General features: G+C 33.6%; 3 protein-coding genes across 3 annotated transcripts in view; 2 read left to right on the plus strand and 1 right to left on the minus strand.

Moving 5' to 3' along the window:
- Positions 1-117: 117 nt before the first annotated feature.
- Positions 118-7,501, minus strand: LOC100185312 (flocculation protein FLO11). The gene is made up of 12 exons (XM_009862421.3): positions 7,417-7,501; positions 7,035-7,212; positions 6,558-6,715; positions 5,453-5,631; positions 5,024-5,149; positions 4,319-4,369; positions 3,850-3,975; positions 3,184-3,291; positions 2,782-2,865; positions 2,202-2,324; positions 1,694-1,801; positions 118-1,383 (listed from the first exon to the last, which is right to left on the minus strand). The coding sequence occupies exons 2-12, from the start codon at positions 7,173-7,175 to the stop codon at positions 1,223-1,225; spliced, it is 1,365 nt and encodes a 454-aa protein (XP_009860723.1). The 5' UTR covers positions 7,176-7,212; positions 7,417-7,501; the 3' UTR covers positions 118-1,222.
- Positions 7,502-10,550: 3,049 nt separating this feature from the next.
- On the plus strand, positions 10,551-12,458 carry LOC100175122 (translation initiation factor eIF-2B subunit gamma). The gene has a single exon (XM_002128124.4). It carries the CDS (start codon positions 10,624-10,626, stop codon positions 11,998-12,000), a length of 1,377 nt encoding a protein of 458 aa, XP_002128160.1. The 5' UTR covers positions 10,551-10,623; the 3' UTR covers positions 12,001-12,458.
- ggcx (gamma-glutamyl carboxylase) overlaps positions 12,456-15,574 on the plus strand; it is a 19,167-nt gene continuing 16,048 nt past the window's right edge. The window contains exons 1-8 of the mRNA XM_002119204.5: positions 12,456-12,629; positions 12,862-13,023; positions 13,392-13,557; positions 14,007-14,085; positions 14,168-14,274; positions 14,570-14,733; positions 15,010-15,169; positions 15,369-15,453. Coding sequence (XP_002119240.3) covers positions 12,545-12,629; positions 12,862-13,023; positions 13,392-13,557; positions 14,007-14,085; positions 14,168-14,274; positions 14,570-14,733; positions 15,010-15,169; positions 15,369-15,453 — 1,008 coding nt within the window. The 5' untranslated portion in view covers positions 12,456-12,544. The remainder of the gene's footprint in view (positions 12,630-12,861; positions 13,024-13,391; positions 13,558-14,006; positions 14,086-14,167; positions 14,275-14,569; positions 14,734-15,009; positions 15,170-15,368; positions 15,454-15,574) is intronic.

Consider the following 15,574-nt stretch of genomic DNA (forward strand, 5'->3'; position numbering starts at 1 on the left):
TAAGCAGATATGTGTTGTATAAAATACGTGAATCTGTTCAGATATTAAAATGTAGAACTCAAAATTTCGCTGCATTTCTACAGACAGTAATTTGATTAGACCATCACAGAGCAGAAATGATAAAATAATACTATATATTTTGCGAAGTACCTTCGAAGCATCGAGTCACAACAGCAAAACGCTAAAGGTCAGAATATCAGTTGCTTTTAAAGTAGAGTGGGGTAAGATGGATATGTTTTCAGTTTTTGATGTAAATAAAGAACATTTACAGTCGTATAACCAGAGCCTGCGACTCTGAAATACCGTTCTTTGTTTAAAACAGAGTTTGGAAATATGGGTTTTAGAGGGCTTAAACTCCACAGTACTATAAATATGATTGCCAATTTCGGGGCAAATATTTCGCACACACCCAAAAAGAACACAGTGCACTTACGGTATATGTTCCGCTTAACCCCGTCATATTTACGGGGTAATGTGACAATTCAGACTAAACCCCAGGTCCCATGGCATGCCTCACAGTAGGTCCTCACTCATATAGGGTTTTTCTGTTGTTTTACCAGAATGCGGTTCAGGCGAAACTATACAATATCTTTTGTGCCAAAACTGCTAAAACATCTGATGTATAATATTAATGGTATGATAATACGTGAACTAAATCTCAGTTGACCTTACTTTAAAGGCAAAAGTACGAAAAATAAGCAAAGTAATGAACACGTAAATGCATACGTGGCCGTAGTGCATGCATGGCCAGTTTAAAATCAATAAAACCAGTTATCCTGGATGCGATTTACGATAAAATAACGTTTTTGGTACAGCTAAAGCGATTACTTTTGGGGTCGTAATACTAAAGCGTGTATTATTGAATCGAGTCGTTTGGGTCTAAATGGACGAGGTTTAGGACATACCGTACGTTGGGGTAAGATGGGACACATTTATTACATAAAAAACAATATCCAGATCGTGTGTTAAACAAAAAACAACGGTATGGGAGTCGTGGGAATACGGTTTTATTATTCTATTTCTTTGATACCAAATGAAACAAGAAAATTAATCAGAAAGGTGTCCCATCCGCCCCCAGCTTACTATATATCGTTGTGCAACGATTTCTTGTGTGACCACCGACGAAAACCGGTTCCAGCCGACCAAAACCGCTTTTTGATGCGTTCACACCATGCTTTTGCACCGCGGGGTAATCACAGTGGGCGTTATGCGGCTTGGTGCTTCAATACACTTCGTCATCGTCGCCCCAAATGTCCGCGGACGGTTGCGGCTCCGGGGCAGCGGCTGGCGTCGGACGGGTATTGGTTGTACTGGGGTACCGCATGCTAGTTGACGTCTGACTGGGACGAGGCAGAGTACGTCTGGCAGGAGAAGCGCGGGCACCTGGTATAAAATATTGAATATAGTACTGTGTGGTAAAATGAAAAACGTTGGAACATTGTAGGCTGTTTTAAATTTCATATGCTGAATAAATTTTAATTTTTTAAAAATGATGTCGAAAATTGTAACTTATATAACGAGATAAAAACATGGGTCATTACCCCAACCTGGAACCTACTTCTAAAATTTTTTAAATATTTTATAAAAAATGATCAAAAATCAAATGAAAACATGAAGAACCCCATTACCCCAACCTGGTATACATTAAAAAAAAAGATTAAAAATCTTGAAAAATGTAACCGATATAACCTACCATTACCCATTGGAGAACTAGCAGAAGGTGATTGTGGGATACCAGTTCTCGTGGTTAGTTTAGTGAGTCTTGATGTTGGTGCTATGAGGGACGATTTAATGTTTGGTGCTGTGAAAATAAAATGTCTTAGTGTGGTAACAGAATGAATGAATGTATCTTTTTTCCTGCGGGGCAGGCATTGACTGTCGTTATAATAAGGTTGTTCCGTTTCATACAACTCGTGGGCGCTTATTTGTAACTTTTTATATTGTATGACTTGACAATTTAGACAACCTATCAGTGTCACATAGGTAGGAGAAATTGTTGTTATATCTTGCTCAAACACACCAGTTTAAATGTAAACCAGCTTTAACTTGCTGTTTAGTGCCTATACAAACAAATACAAACAAGCAAAGCCAAAGTATATTACATTCACCACATTAATCAATGAGGTTTTCTATGTAAATGCATCTTAACAAAGTTACCCTAAATTTTGTAAAAAAACAGCACAAAAATGCAAAGTTTGTACCTGAATGAGAAGGTGGAGTAGAATATTCTTGCGTATACGAGTTCGAAGCGAGATTTGAGTTTGATTTTGAAGGTGTGTGTGTTCTAGATGGGTGGGGTAAACTACGCCGTAATCCTTTTACACCTGTGTTGTATATATGATTCAATATTTTCAAGTAATTATTAGTTGAAATATAATATTGTATAGGCCTATTCTATAATAATCATATCCTACAGCATGGTATGGGACCTGAGATTTAGGCTGGAGTTGACCCATTACACAATCGGGCGATGCGCTTAGATCCTTCAGTTACGATGCAAGCGCCTAACCATTGAGCCACACTGTAGTGCAGGCCATAACTGATAGTGATATATGCATTGTACCTGTAATTTTAATTAAGTTTTGGTCGGTTTAAAACCGTTTTATACATTACAAATGGCTTGTGGTTTATAAATGCAACAGCAGAATTTAAGCAGTAAAACTAGTTTCAGAATTCAGAGTTTAGCAGATTTTGCCAAATTAACACAGGTCTATTAGTTCATCGACAATTATCGCAGGATAATTTATGTCATTAGTAATTTATTTTGATTCGCCTAAATACCTGTGTTTGGTTTACGTGCAGGGGCAGGGCTTATTGATCTTGGTGAGGGAGAATGTCGTTCTAATCTTGTTGGTGTACTTGGTCCTGTATTATATCATATGTTTTATTTTTATAACTGTTTTCTTTTCCTGTGTTATACTTATACAGTAGGGTGGGGAAGACAGGATACCTTTTACTCTATTTTGTCATCAAATTTAGTAGTAAACAAAGAACATTCGAAGAATTATAAAACCTTATCTTCGCGACACCCATTGACCAATATTTGCATATAAATAGAAATGCACACATGTGAATTAAAGGTACCACTAAACTTCCAAAAATACGAAACAGGCTCTAAAACACTCTCATTAAATCACATGCCTCTTAACACAACTGTAATAACACAACCCACACAGCACTTACTTCTGACAGGGCTTTCATCTTCCTTACACATAGTAGACGGGTACAAACCATAAGCTGTTGTCATGGTTTGACTTGGTACTGGTAGATGGTGGCCATGATGGGGGGAACCTGTGGTAAAAAAGGGTCTGATTTAAAAAAATGGGTACAGTGGCACATCTAGAGGGGTTCGGGGGCACATTCAGGCCTCGCTTTTAATTTTATTATATATATATATATAATAAAATCAAATAATTTTTTTATTGGAACCAATATAATGTCCCATTGTCAGTTAGTGATAAGTTTCCAAAAGATTGATTATAGCTTTAAGCTATATATAGGCATCTTGACATTTATATATAAAATAAATGTATAGGCAAGTAGGCAACGGGCCTCCAATTGGTCATTAAGTTACTTTATCAAATATTAATGCACTTACGTAGCCTGTTAGGCTTTTTTTATTGTTTACTTATTTTGCTAAAATTCTCAAAGTGCACACAATTAATGAAAAACAGAAATGTTTGAGCAATTTAAAAGTTTTTTTTTATGAAAATTTAATTAATAAAAAGGAATTCTAAAAATTATTTTTCAAAGGCTTTTTAACGACAATTCAATTTCCCTTAAAAAATTTTGAACCCTTTCAGTTTAACACCTATGTTTGTAACCCGAAAGTTTAAAAAAGATAAAAACCTGATGAGGATGAATGATGATCTAACTCTTCCTCCAATGAACCTTTGCGTTCCTGGTTAGTAGGGACATCAAGTCCTGTTGTATGGTGAGTACGTGGACTTGTCTGATGTGTGTATGAGGTGTTTTCTGTAAACAAAATCTAATTTTTCAACCCTGTAAGGTACCTATTTATATTTATTTTTTTAGTAAATTATTTTTGTGTAATTGTTCATTTTTAAGTTAGAACCATTGCTACTGTAGCAAGTTACCAAGTGTGCCTGACTATTGAGTTAAAACAATTACTGTTGGTGTCTTTTATCTTGCTCAAGACCGCATGCACCCACGATGGTTAAAGCACCAGAGCAATTTAAAGTATAATTGTTTCAAATTTTTTACCGTTTTTTTAATTTCAAAAGGTCAACTTATATTTTGTAGGTGACCTAAACTTAATAAATGGAATTAAATAATGAAACAGGTAGTTGAATCTAACCTTGTCTATCATTTGAATTTCTTGTGCTTGTCACAGTGTCTTTTCTCAGTTCTGAAAAAAAATATAAATATAAATATATATATATATATATTCTGTTTACAAAATATAATCCAATTTGTCACAACACATAATATAGTGGCAGCACCAAACATTGAACCCAGTATCCTCCGGTTACAAGTTTGGTGCTGTATGTTTGATACTACAGTGCTATAGCAAACACTAATACACACATTTTCCCAACTATTGCATATAATATGTAAACAGATGAATTGATCGCTAGCAACTACGTAATTAAATATAAACACCAGGGAATAAATGTCCTATGTTTTATGACAGGTGTGTAGCTACTAACTCCCCTGTGCAATATTACCACACTGACTTGTCATTTTGTCAATACATTAAAAGTCAATAAATTTTGGTTGTGATAATTTTTTTCCTGCAAAAATTTTGAATAAATGAAAATATTTTTAGACTTCATTATTCACTAGGACCAAAGCTATATTTTTTCTATGTAATGTACAGAGTAAAAAAATTAAAAAATCAAAATTTTAAATTTCTACTAAAAAGGGGGAATTAGAAAAGAAAAAAAACACCAAAAATAACAATCATTTCGAAAAAAATATTAAAAAAGCAAAAATCTTGCAAACTTATTTTCGGCAAGAACTTGTAGATTGTAGTACTACTACAGCATAGAGAAAATATTACCTTCTTGCTGCATTCTGGCAACTACTTGTACATCAGTTGCATCTTCTAACTTGTAAGTATCAGTTAAATTTAGATCTTTTTCAACAGATCTTTGCAGATAGCTGATGTCAGATAAACGGCTAGGTACTGAAGAAATGTGGCCAGTTAAAACAATGTAACATTTATAAACTATAGGCTATATCAATTAAAAGTCTATATGATACATATTTTTGTATTATTTCAGGTGTGTTATTGAACCCCATGTTACAACAGCCTATTTTAAAGATCAGTGTAACAACTATATTATAGGTTTTACACTGAAATACAGTTGTTACCCTGTCGTTAAGTGACTAGCCAATACAAATAATAATGGCTAAATGATACAGAAATTTTTGAACATTTTTGAACATTTTTGAATAATTTTTGAACATAATACTAATACAAACTCACTGTTATAATCATAAACACCATCCAGTTTTCGGAGAATATTTTGCTTGGCAGATACTAGTTGTGGAGTGGTGGGGTGTTCTAATTCATCTGTAAGCCATTCTTGAGGTGACCTCCATGTTTTATTACTGTGCGAGTCAGATCTTTTTGCTTTTGACTTCACTGCTGGGGATTGGTACAGCCTATAAAAAAATAACAGTTTAAATGAATAATTGTTAATTTTTTTCTTTGCGTGGCAGGCCACTAACAGTTGCTATAACTTATAAAATAGGTGTTTTGTTTCATACAACTTGTGTCCACTTTGTATCTTATTTTTGAACATTCGTAACTTATTTTTCCTCGCGTGGTGGAGCAATGACAGTCATAACATAGGTGTTTTGTTTCATACAACTCGTGCTCGCTTATGAGTTGCTTTATAGGTATCTGTGGGTAATTTTATTTGAGGGTCTTTTCCATTTTTAAAGTGACAAAAAACATTGCTCCCACCCATTGGTCATAAAACTGTGCTGGTGATTAGCAAGTTGTACTTTTTTTATAATTGCAACTTTGCAAATTATAATATATCACCACTGTATTGGACCATTGGAGGCAGCATATATAAATTGTGTTTTACCCCAAAACACACACACCAACAATGGTAGCAGACTATCAGCAATTTAATTTTGAATGTTAATAATGTTTTGTTTGCATAACTTGATAAATAGTAAAGCACCTATGTAAACACATCGTGTTATTTTAAACCAATTCTATTACCTTTGTGGTCAGTTGAAACGTGTGGAATTACTTTTAAATAGGGGGAAATATTAAAAACAACATTCAACAAGTATAAATATCTACAAAATCTACTATATAGGCTATACAACAAACTAATATTTTGTGAATTAAGAAAAAATAAACTTTGTTTCCCTCCCCCCCCCAAAAAATGTTGGTACTTAAAAAAATGTTTTTTTACAATGAAATAAAACCGTTAATAAATATATATAAATTCAAGTGATGACATTTTGACGTATGATAACATCAATAAACAGAATACTAAATCCCGTATCTAAATTCGAACTTATATAAAAAAATCAAAATTTATATCATGCTGTCATGCATCTTTACTTACCATGAAGTGTCATCTCCGTAATTTGTGTTAACAAGTAAATCATCTTCATCAAGAAGAGCAATTCCATCGTTTAAACTAGATATGTCTTCCTCTTTATCAGGAAGAGCATTATCCCCGCTTGCATCTTCTACTTCTGCAATGCTTTTGCGTTTCGAAGACTAAATGTAAAAAACATAATTTTTTAGAGATCTGGTGCTATGAAAACAAAACAGACAAAAATCAAGTCCAAACAATTGTATAATAAAATATATATATATATATTTCACCTTAATGGCATCGTCAGTCTCTAACTCAATTAGAATCTGTATGAGCACCTGATCAGGGTCAGATTAGCGGAATTTATTACATTTACCTAAGTTTTATTTATACATTTAAATACAGTAATGAAGATCCAAGTAATTGATTTAACAAAGAGAAATGAATTAGCAGCTTAATAACTTTTCAATAAGGTTATATATGTACAAAATAGAACCTTACATTTGTGAGTTTTCCAGTTCTGTGACGAAGATGTTCATTCTGTTTTTCCAACTTTCTAACCAAATCTTTAAGTTTTTTTACTTCCAAATCTTCGTTAGACGAATAACCAGTAGAGTCAGTCGCCTCTTCTCCGTTTTCCATTTCTTACAAAAACTAAACACTCAAGCTATCCGTGTGACTTTTAACGAAAAAGAAATAGTTGGTTAACGGCTAATAATATTACATAGGCAGTCAAGACTTGCTGTATTGTCAATGGGCACACCATTTAGTTATGGTGTAAAAATCTTGGATAAGTTAGAAGAGAAATTTGTAAATTCTTGTAAAATTTTTACGCACTATATTATTTTTAAGTCTAACAATTACATAAAGTTAACTGTAGTACCTGCATGTTATCGTTATTACATAGGCCACGTTACATGTAGCGGAAATGCCTGTTGCTTTTTAACTGAACTCGTCTGCAGAAATACGTTTGATGCGGTCGGTGTTTTATTTGTTTTTGACGTGAAGTGCTTTCAAAAACCAAGTTAACTCATAGATGTCCATTGGTCGCAATAGAAAGAGCTCTTTAATCGCTGTTTAAATGTGTTCTCAGTAGAATTGAAAGGACTTTATATTTTCCGACACATCTAATAAGCTACTAATATTTAATTAGTAGTTTTCTGAATATATGTACCTAGGAAATGTAAAGGGCAAATTTGAGTAACGCTAACGGGAATTCCCGTGAGCTTTGTAAAAAGAACGATAACTTAAAGGCCTTCCGTCAAATATTGCAATTCCAGTGATGCTACTTTAGATGTGTTCTGTATTGTTTGTTCGCTAAAACATTCAAACATTCCTGAGTAAATATTAGAAGCGCGTATTTAAACTGAGAAAGCTAAAACTCGGTTGGTAAGATATAGCACATTTCATTCTCTGCTAACGATGTCCCATCTTACCCCACCATAATATATATAATATTCAATTTTTAAACATCTAATTCACTTTAGCAGAATTGGGGTTAACATGGCTTCTAACTCGTTATAATAATAATAAAAACGTTTAAAATAATAATAAAACCGTTTAACTCTATGATAGTATTTATATAACTTGGCGAACGGACGTTGTGACATAATACCCACGTCTGACCCTGCTTTATTTAAATTAGCTCTTGGTCTATAAATGAAGTAAGTCAAAATATTTGAATAAACTATGCATGAAACCTATTGTTATCATAATAGACTGTCTGTCACAGTTTATTCCTGTTTTGAATAACACACACTGTTATTTAGATGTGCTGTTGAAAATGGCTGGTAACTCAAGCATTAATATTAGCAATGGCGACTTTCAGCAAGGATTCAGTCAGACAATTGTCGGGGTTCTTTTTATCGCAATATCTTGGCTTGTTGTTTCTCTTGTAACTTTTGGCATTCGATTCGGAAAAAGCAAAAAAGATTACGTTCACTGGTGCAATGTCAACGCTGCTGTTTTTTGCCAAGTGCGGTTAGTTTTCACTCAAGCTTTAGTATACGTCACCTCTGACGTAGGCGATGACGTCACATGCGAAGTGCTGACCGATGCGTCGATTGTACTGTATGGGATTTCTGCTGTGTTCATATACACTTGTTTATGGTGCAGGCATAAGAAGTTATACGACAACCCGATTTTCAATCTGGGACAAAAAATGAACGTTCTTGGATTTGTGTGTCTAATTTTTATCTGGATAGGAATGGTGGCGCTAATGATTGTTTTCGTCTTACCTACAAATTACGTAGCTGCAAAAGACGGCTGTGTGCTTAGACCCAGCCGACAAGTCAATTACCCAATTTTTGTCGCATACGCTTGTATTGTAATCGGTCAGATTTTCCTTCTGACAATTTTAATCTACCCGCTATTTCGATACAGAAGATCACGCCACTTCAATTGCGAGACCCCGAGCCCTGGATTTACCACAAATAACACACTTATACGGACAATGCGGAAGCTTATTCTTCTCACAGCAGTATGTGTTGTGTCAGACGCAATTCCAGCAGTTTGCGTATCCTTTGTCCTGCCACGATCGCTCAACAAAAGTACATCAAACAGTTTATATGACATAAGTCTTGTGATTGACCTCTTCGTCCTCACTCTTGGATTTGACACTGGAAATGAAATTGCGACATCACTGTGTAAAGGATGCACACCATCCGAATGAATGAAGCAATTTTAATCATGTTGTATTTGGTATATATATATATATATATATATATATTCGCATTCGTAATGTAGACTAGAATAATTATTATGTTTGTTTTATTTACCCTAAAAGTTGTAGAACTGCGATTCATTACCCACACGCGCAGTAAACAAACACTGATTTTTTTCTAAAATATCCCAATTACAAATTGCCATGTCTATATTATCCTACCCCGCATTAACCACCTACCGACGATTTGACACGCACCTAAAGTTGTTCCACAGAAATCGCTTGTTGTCAAGTATGAAACTTTACGATTATGTTTTTGCATAACTGCCAAATAGTAATACCTGTTGGTAACCAGTTTCTAGACACAATTTGCATATAAAGTCTTACTTAAATCTTCTTGTTTAGATCCCCAAATGTATGTGCACGTCAGCACATCTGTTTTTGTAGAAAGATATTGGGGATTCCCCAATTATTACACTTCTAAAATTTTATATGTTTTTGCACGTTTTTTAGTATTTTTGCAAAGGTAAATTTGTTTCTATTTGTATTAACTGTTTAAAAAATATGATTAACGACAGATATATCGTATTTGTATATATTTACTGCTTACATTGCGAGGCTAACCGCCGCTGTTACATTTAGCATAGCCGAACGATGGAACACAAATAAAAAGCACCTTTTTGTTATTGGCTGGCACCTTTTTGTTACTGGCTGGCACCTTTTTGTTACTATTCAGTTATTTACTTACATTATTGTATACAGAATTATGTCAATATCTGTCAATTTACTGGTAGGAGTCTGAGAATAGGGTGTAGTTTCATTTGAACTGTATTGGCGGCGCAGCATACAATAATACATAGTCAAACTACTAATACTCATCACTTAGACCTTTATTACCGGATTTTTATATGTGTTTGCAATTTCAAGTAAACCATATAGGCTATATAGTATTTTTACCTTGTACCCCATATATATAATATAGTATTATTACTATATAGATTTGATAAATGTACATACTTTTATACAACTGCCAGTCTGCAGAGTATGGCAGTTTCTGTCAACATCTCGGGCATGCAAGATGGTTATTTTTCGCTTGTGCACGTGGGATGCTATCATCCAAAATCAGCATGCAAACTCCCAAGCCACATCAGAAAATCGTACTTAATTTAATTCGTATTTTTTTCTTTGTTTAAATAATTGGCTTGCGTAGAACAAATTTTTGCGTGCATCACCAAAAGTTTGTAAAAAAAACGCTTGTGCAGCTGCCATACTCTGCAGACTGGTATAACTGTGTTTTTTGAACACATTCTATAGTATGCATCATATATTACAATTGGGCATATTCTGATCTCAAAATGGTATTGGCATGTCGCCTAATTTTTCTTCACAGTTGCAGAACTATTACATATACTTACATAGTACATAGGAATGAAAATACCAAGCATGGAACTACAGGCAATTATAATGGCTGGGGGCAAGGGGAGTCATATGGGAGACCTTACTGATAATACACCAAAGGCATTACTACCTGTAGGAAATAAGCCTCTAATTTGGTTTCCAGTAAATATGTTAGAAAAAGCAGGATTTCAAGATGTGATAATAGTTACATTGAATTCTGCAAAGGCAGAGGTGGAACACTGCTTAAAAAACTGTAAAATTGCTGTTAAGTTGTATGGAATACCTGACGATAGTGAAACAGATACAGTGGACTCATTATGTTTAATCAAAGATGACATAAAAAGTGACATGCTTATTTTGAGCTGCGATGTAATAACTGATTTACCATTGCATAAGCTCGCCGATGTGCATAGGCTACACGACTCGACGGTGAGCATGCTGTTCTGCCCGTCGCAGCCATTATTGGAGAATTTGCCTGGCGTCAAGTCAAAGAAAAAGGCCCAGCAAAAACAGAGAGAGTTTATTGGTATGACCCAAGTTAGGAATTTTCACCAAAGAGTTTTGTTTTTATTGAATGAAGCCGATTTGGATGATGAACTTTTACCTGTAAGACAAGCACTGATGGAAATTTACCCTCGAATTCAAGTCCGAAGCGATTTACACGATGCTCATACTTATATTTTAAAGCACTGGGTGTTGGATTATATAAAACAGAATCGCACCAGAAGTTCTTTTCGCAGTGAACTTTTACCATATCTCGTTAAAAAGCAATTCTCGAAACCCAGAAACAATACTGCTGCTTCCATATCTCAACTGCCAGATAACTCTGGTGATTCAAAAGAAGAATTTGTAAAAGATGTAACTTCTTACATGAATTTTGATGATGACAAAATACAGATTAATGATCTAACGCTCTGTACCCAAAAGTCGCAAGACAACATTTCTTGCCACGGTCTTATTTATGATGAAGGTGTCTGTTTCAGCATAAACAGTCTTTCTTCTTACATAGAAGCAAATAGATACATGTGCAGACCTGATAGCATATTTTATGACGTTTTACCAAGAGTACACCAATCATGTCAACTAGCGGAAAAAGTCCAAGTTGGCACAGATAGTATGGTAGGCGAAAGAACGCAAATTAACGAGAAATGCTCAATAAAACGCTCGGTAATTGGCAAAGATTGTGAAATCGGAACTTTGGTGAGAATCTCAAACTGTGTTGTTATGGACAGAGTGAAAATTTCTGATGGCGTAAACATACAGGGTTGTGTGATTTGTGAGGGTGCAATTATTGGCGAAAAGTCTGAACTGAAAGACTGTTTTATTGGTTACCAAAAAATAGTTGAACCAGCGTCAAAATTATCGAAAGAGTCGCTAGTAGAAAGTTCAGCTATGATGGAAATTTAAAAGAAATAATATAACTGTTTGCAGCATTTGTAAGTTTTCGCATATAGGTGTTATAGTGTTAAAACAGTTTTTCTCACTTTTAATGTTCCCATTATAATAAGACCTAGATCCAGAACCAGAGAATCAAGTCAGTGTGTCAGATTTTCAATTTGTGTTTTATGTATGATGTAATTTATATGATTTGAAATGGTGCAAATGTGGTTGTGTAAGTTTATGTTAAAAATCATATTATTGTATTTTAGTGTCATTTGTGTACCAACATTTATTTAAGAAATTTTTTTTTCAAGTTAAACTATTGGGCCTATACAACAGTATGTAAAAATGGCCCAGTATACACAATTAGCATGCAAATTTAAACTGAATTTTTTATAGCATTGTAAATTACTAATAAATAAATGGTTTTGGGTTTTGTTTGGTAATATCAGACCTATTGTAAGACTATGTTTTGTGTCTACAGAGCATATTTTTTGGTGTTATTTTTGTCATTTTTGGGGTGGTTTTGTCTATAAAATTGGATGTTTAGGTGAAATTTTTTAATAACAAAATGAAAGGCAGTTTTTCATGGTTGGTTTCTGAACTAAGCAGGCCAAAAGATGCTTCAATTCTGGCTTTTACAAGAATAGCCTTTGGTAAGCACTAAATTACAAATATACAGGTTTAAGAGCTAAATTTTTATCTCACACCTATCTTCTTCCAGTAGTTTTTACCCATAGTGTGTATCACTTTATTGTTAATGTCTATTTTTTTACTGTTTTATTAAATTTATTATTTACAAATATTCAAAAATAAAAATAAGTCATGTTATTTAATATTTAGATCAGTTTACTTTTAATAGCAAATAACAGAGTTATTTATGTTCAGGTATTTTGATGGCAATTGATATTCCCCAAGAAAGAGGGATGAACCATGCAGATATTAAATATGGGGAAGATTCCGGTCTCGTCTGTAAATTTCCACTCTTTCATAATTTACATCCGTTGTCCCAAGATTGGATGACATTTTTATACACTGTCTTATTTCTAAGTAAGTGCTTGGATATATACATATACTTTTGCCAATCTGACCCTGGTCTGGTGCTCATATATTTAAACGATGCTTGTGTAAAGAAATACAGTAGGATTCCATTTGACTAAGATACTGACGATGCTATTTACCCAAAATATATGTCTTTTATCATACAATTAGAATTGGTTTAACTTGACTTTTGTCTGTTATGTTTTCGTAGCACCAGATCCTTATGCGACAAGAAAAGTGTTCAAAAAATAATAACTTTTCATACTTAACTTTTCATGTATATATATATGTATATATACTTTTTAATATATATATTTATTTATTTTTTTTTTTTTTATTTATATATATATATAATTTTTAATATTTGTATAACACAGGTGCAATAGGGATTGCTGTTGGGTTCATGTACCGACTTAACTGTGCATTATTTACTTCTATCTACTGGTATTTCTTTTTCCTTGACAAAACAACATGGAACAACCATTCTTATTTATACGGACTTCTTGCTTTTTTATTTCTTATTTCAGACGCACACAGATATGCGTAAGTAATTTAAAAATAGTAGAACCCATGTTGTGCCACACTGCGGGACCTCACCCACATAGAATAGAAAGTGGTTTAAACTGTATTGTATACTAACTAAGTGTTATGGATATTTTATGTTTTACATGCTTCATTTTTTGTTGAGTTATAAGTGTCATTACCACATGTAACTTTAAAGATACTGGGTTCAAAGCTTGATGTTGCTACCTTTGTACGTGTCTTTTGACAAAACTTAACGGTAATTGCTCCAACCCTGTGGTCACTAATAGGTTAACACTTAGACTTAACACAAAAGTGACAAAGTGTATCGAAAGTGCAAACTACTGTTCCAATGTATATAGTGCACAAGCAGCAATTCCAACTAGGAAAAAAATCACCACAGAAAGTTATAAACACTGTACAGTTAAAAAATTAAATAAATGTTTACCTCTAATTTACTATCATTACAGATCAATTGATGGTTTATTAAGAAAATCTCTTCAAAACACCCATGTACCTCAATGGAATTATGTTTTATTTAGATTTCAGGTAAGTCTTATTTTCCATATTTATTTTTAGTTAAAAATATTACTTTCTATTGCAATACCACACTAATAATCACGTTTTTCAGATATTTTTGGTTTATTTTTATGCTGGGCTCAAAAAAACTGATCTTGATTGGTTAAGTGGTTATTCTATGGGACGATTATCAAGACACTGGGTGTTTGACCCTATGAGGTGACTTAATATATGGTAGTCTATTATCATGTATGATGTATTAAATGTTACTTTTTTCATCCTCTCGTGGCGGGAAAACGATAATCGTTAAATAACACGGGTGTTCTGTTTTATACACCTCGTGCCAGCTTTGTGAGCTTACCATGTATGTAACTTTGTGGAGGATTTTTTTTATGTTTATGACTGTTAAGTTAAATCCAAATTCTTCTTAGGCAGCCATGAGGTGTATTGTAAAAAAAAAATTTTTAGGTGGGTGCTTTTGCTTAAGTATTTTTAATCAACAATTTTTTTATAGGTTGTTTATGTCAGAAGCCATGATGGATCTAGTTGTTGTTCATATTGGTGGATTTCTACTCGATATTTCTGCTGGCTTTCTTTTATTTTTCGATAAAACTCGATGGATTGGTTTCATATTCTGTTCCAGCTTTCATTTCATGAATTCACAGATGTTTAACATTGGTAAGATTTTTTTATTGTCCGCCGCTGTAGCACAGTAGTTAGGGTATGGGTTCAAGGCTCGACGCTGCTACCATTGTGGGGTATGTGTTCTTGGGCAAGACATTTAATGGCAATTGCTCCAACTCAGAGGTGTATGGAACAGAACACGACTTTCATTTTATAATGATTTCAGTTTTTTTTTATTTCAGTTTTGTCGATTTCAGTTTTTTTTTTATTTTGACGATTAAAACTCTATCACCAATAGTTTTCTAACTTGGCTCCTATTCATTTTTCCAGGCATGTTTCCTTATGCAATGTTGGCAACCATGTTCATATTTTGTCATTCTAATTCCTTTAAAATATTTGTTGGAAAACTCCCGTGTGGATTCAATATGTTGTCTCTTTCACCAGCCAAACAAAACAGTAACTGCATTTATGAGAAAAAGCCAAAATTGAGGTAAAGCTGAAAGAAAAAATAAACTTAAGGCTTGTGGCAAGAAATTAAATGCCAGAAAACATAAATAAATTCCATGAAACTGTAATTAAAGCAGAAAATAATGTCAATAGTTGAAGGAATTAAGACTACAAATTTTAATTTAAAAAAGATTTTTTTAATATATTAATGTTTATTTTATTTACTATTTCTACAATTTTAGCTGGAAACACTATGCAGCTGCAGTGTTGACCATACTTTACATAACAGAGCAGCTATTCCTACCCTACTCTCACTCGATCACTAAGGTAAAATAATTGTGCAACACTTAAAATCCAAACTTTCTAGGTTTAAATTCATCAACTTAAAACTACAAATGATAAACCCCTTAATTTTACTTTCTATGTTGCTCTGCCACTCAAGTAAAAT

Source organism: Ciona intestinalis, chromosome 14 (assembly GCF_000224145.3).
Source record: "Ciona intestinalis chromosome 14, KH, whole genome shotgun sequence".
In the NCBI taxonomy this organism is placed as follows: domain Eukaryota; kingdom Metazoa; phylum Chordata; class Ascidiacea; order Phlebobranchia; family Cionidae; genus Ciona; species Ciona intestinalis.

Excerpts from the sequence above, each read along its gene's own strand:
- LOC100185312 (XM_009862421.3), bottom strand. The coding sequence starts at position 7,175 with ATGGAAAACGGAGAAGAGGCGACTGACTCTACTGGTTATTCGTCTAAC. Across the intron at positions 5,150-5,452 it reads TGGTGTTTATGATTATAACA|TACCTAGCCGTTTATCTGAC; the intron begins GTGAGTTTGTAT and ends ACATTTCTTCAG. Across the intron at positions 3,976-4,318 it reads AAATTCAAATGATAGACAAG|AAAACACCTCATACACACAT; the intron begins GTTAGATTCAAC and ends TTTTGTTTACAG.
- LOC100175122 (XM_002128124.4), top strand. The coding sequence starts at position 10,624 with ATGAAAATACCAAGCATGGAACTACAGGCAATTATAATGGCTGGGGGC.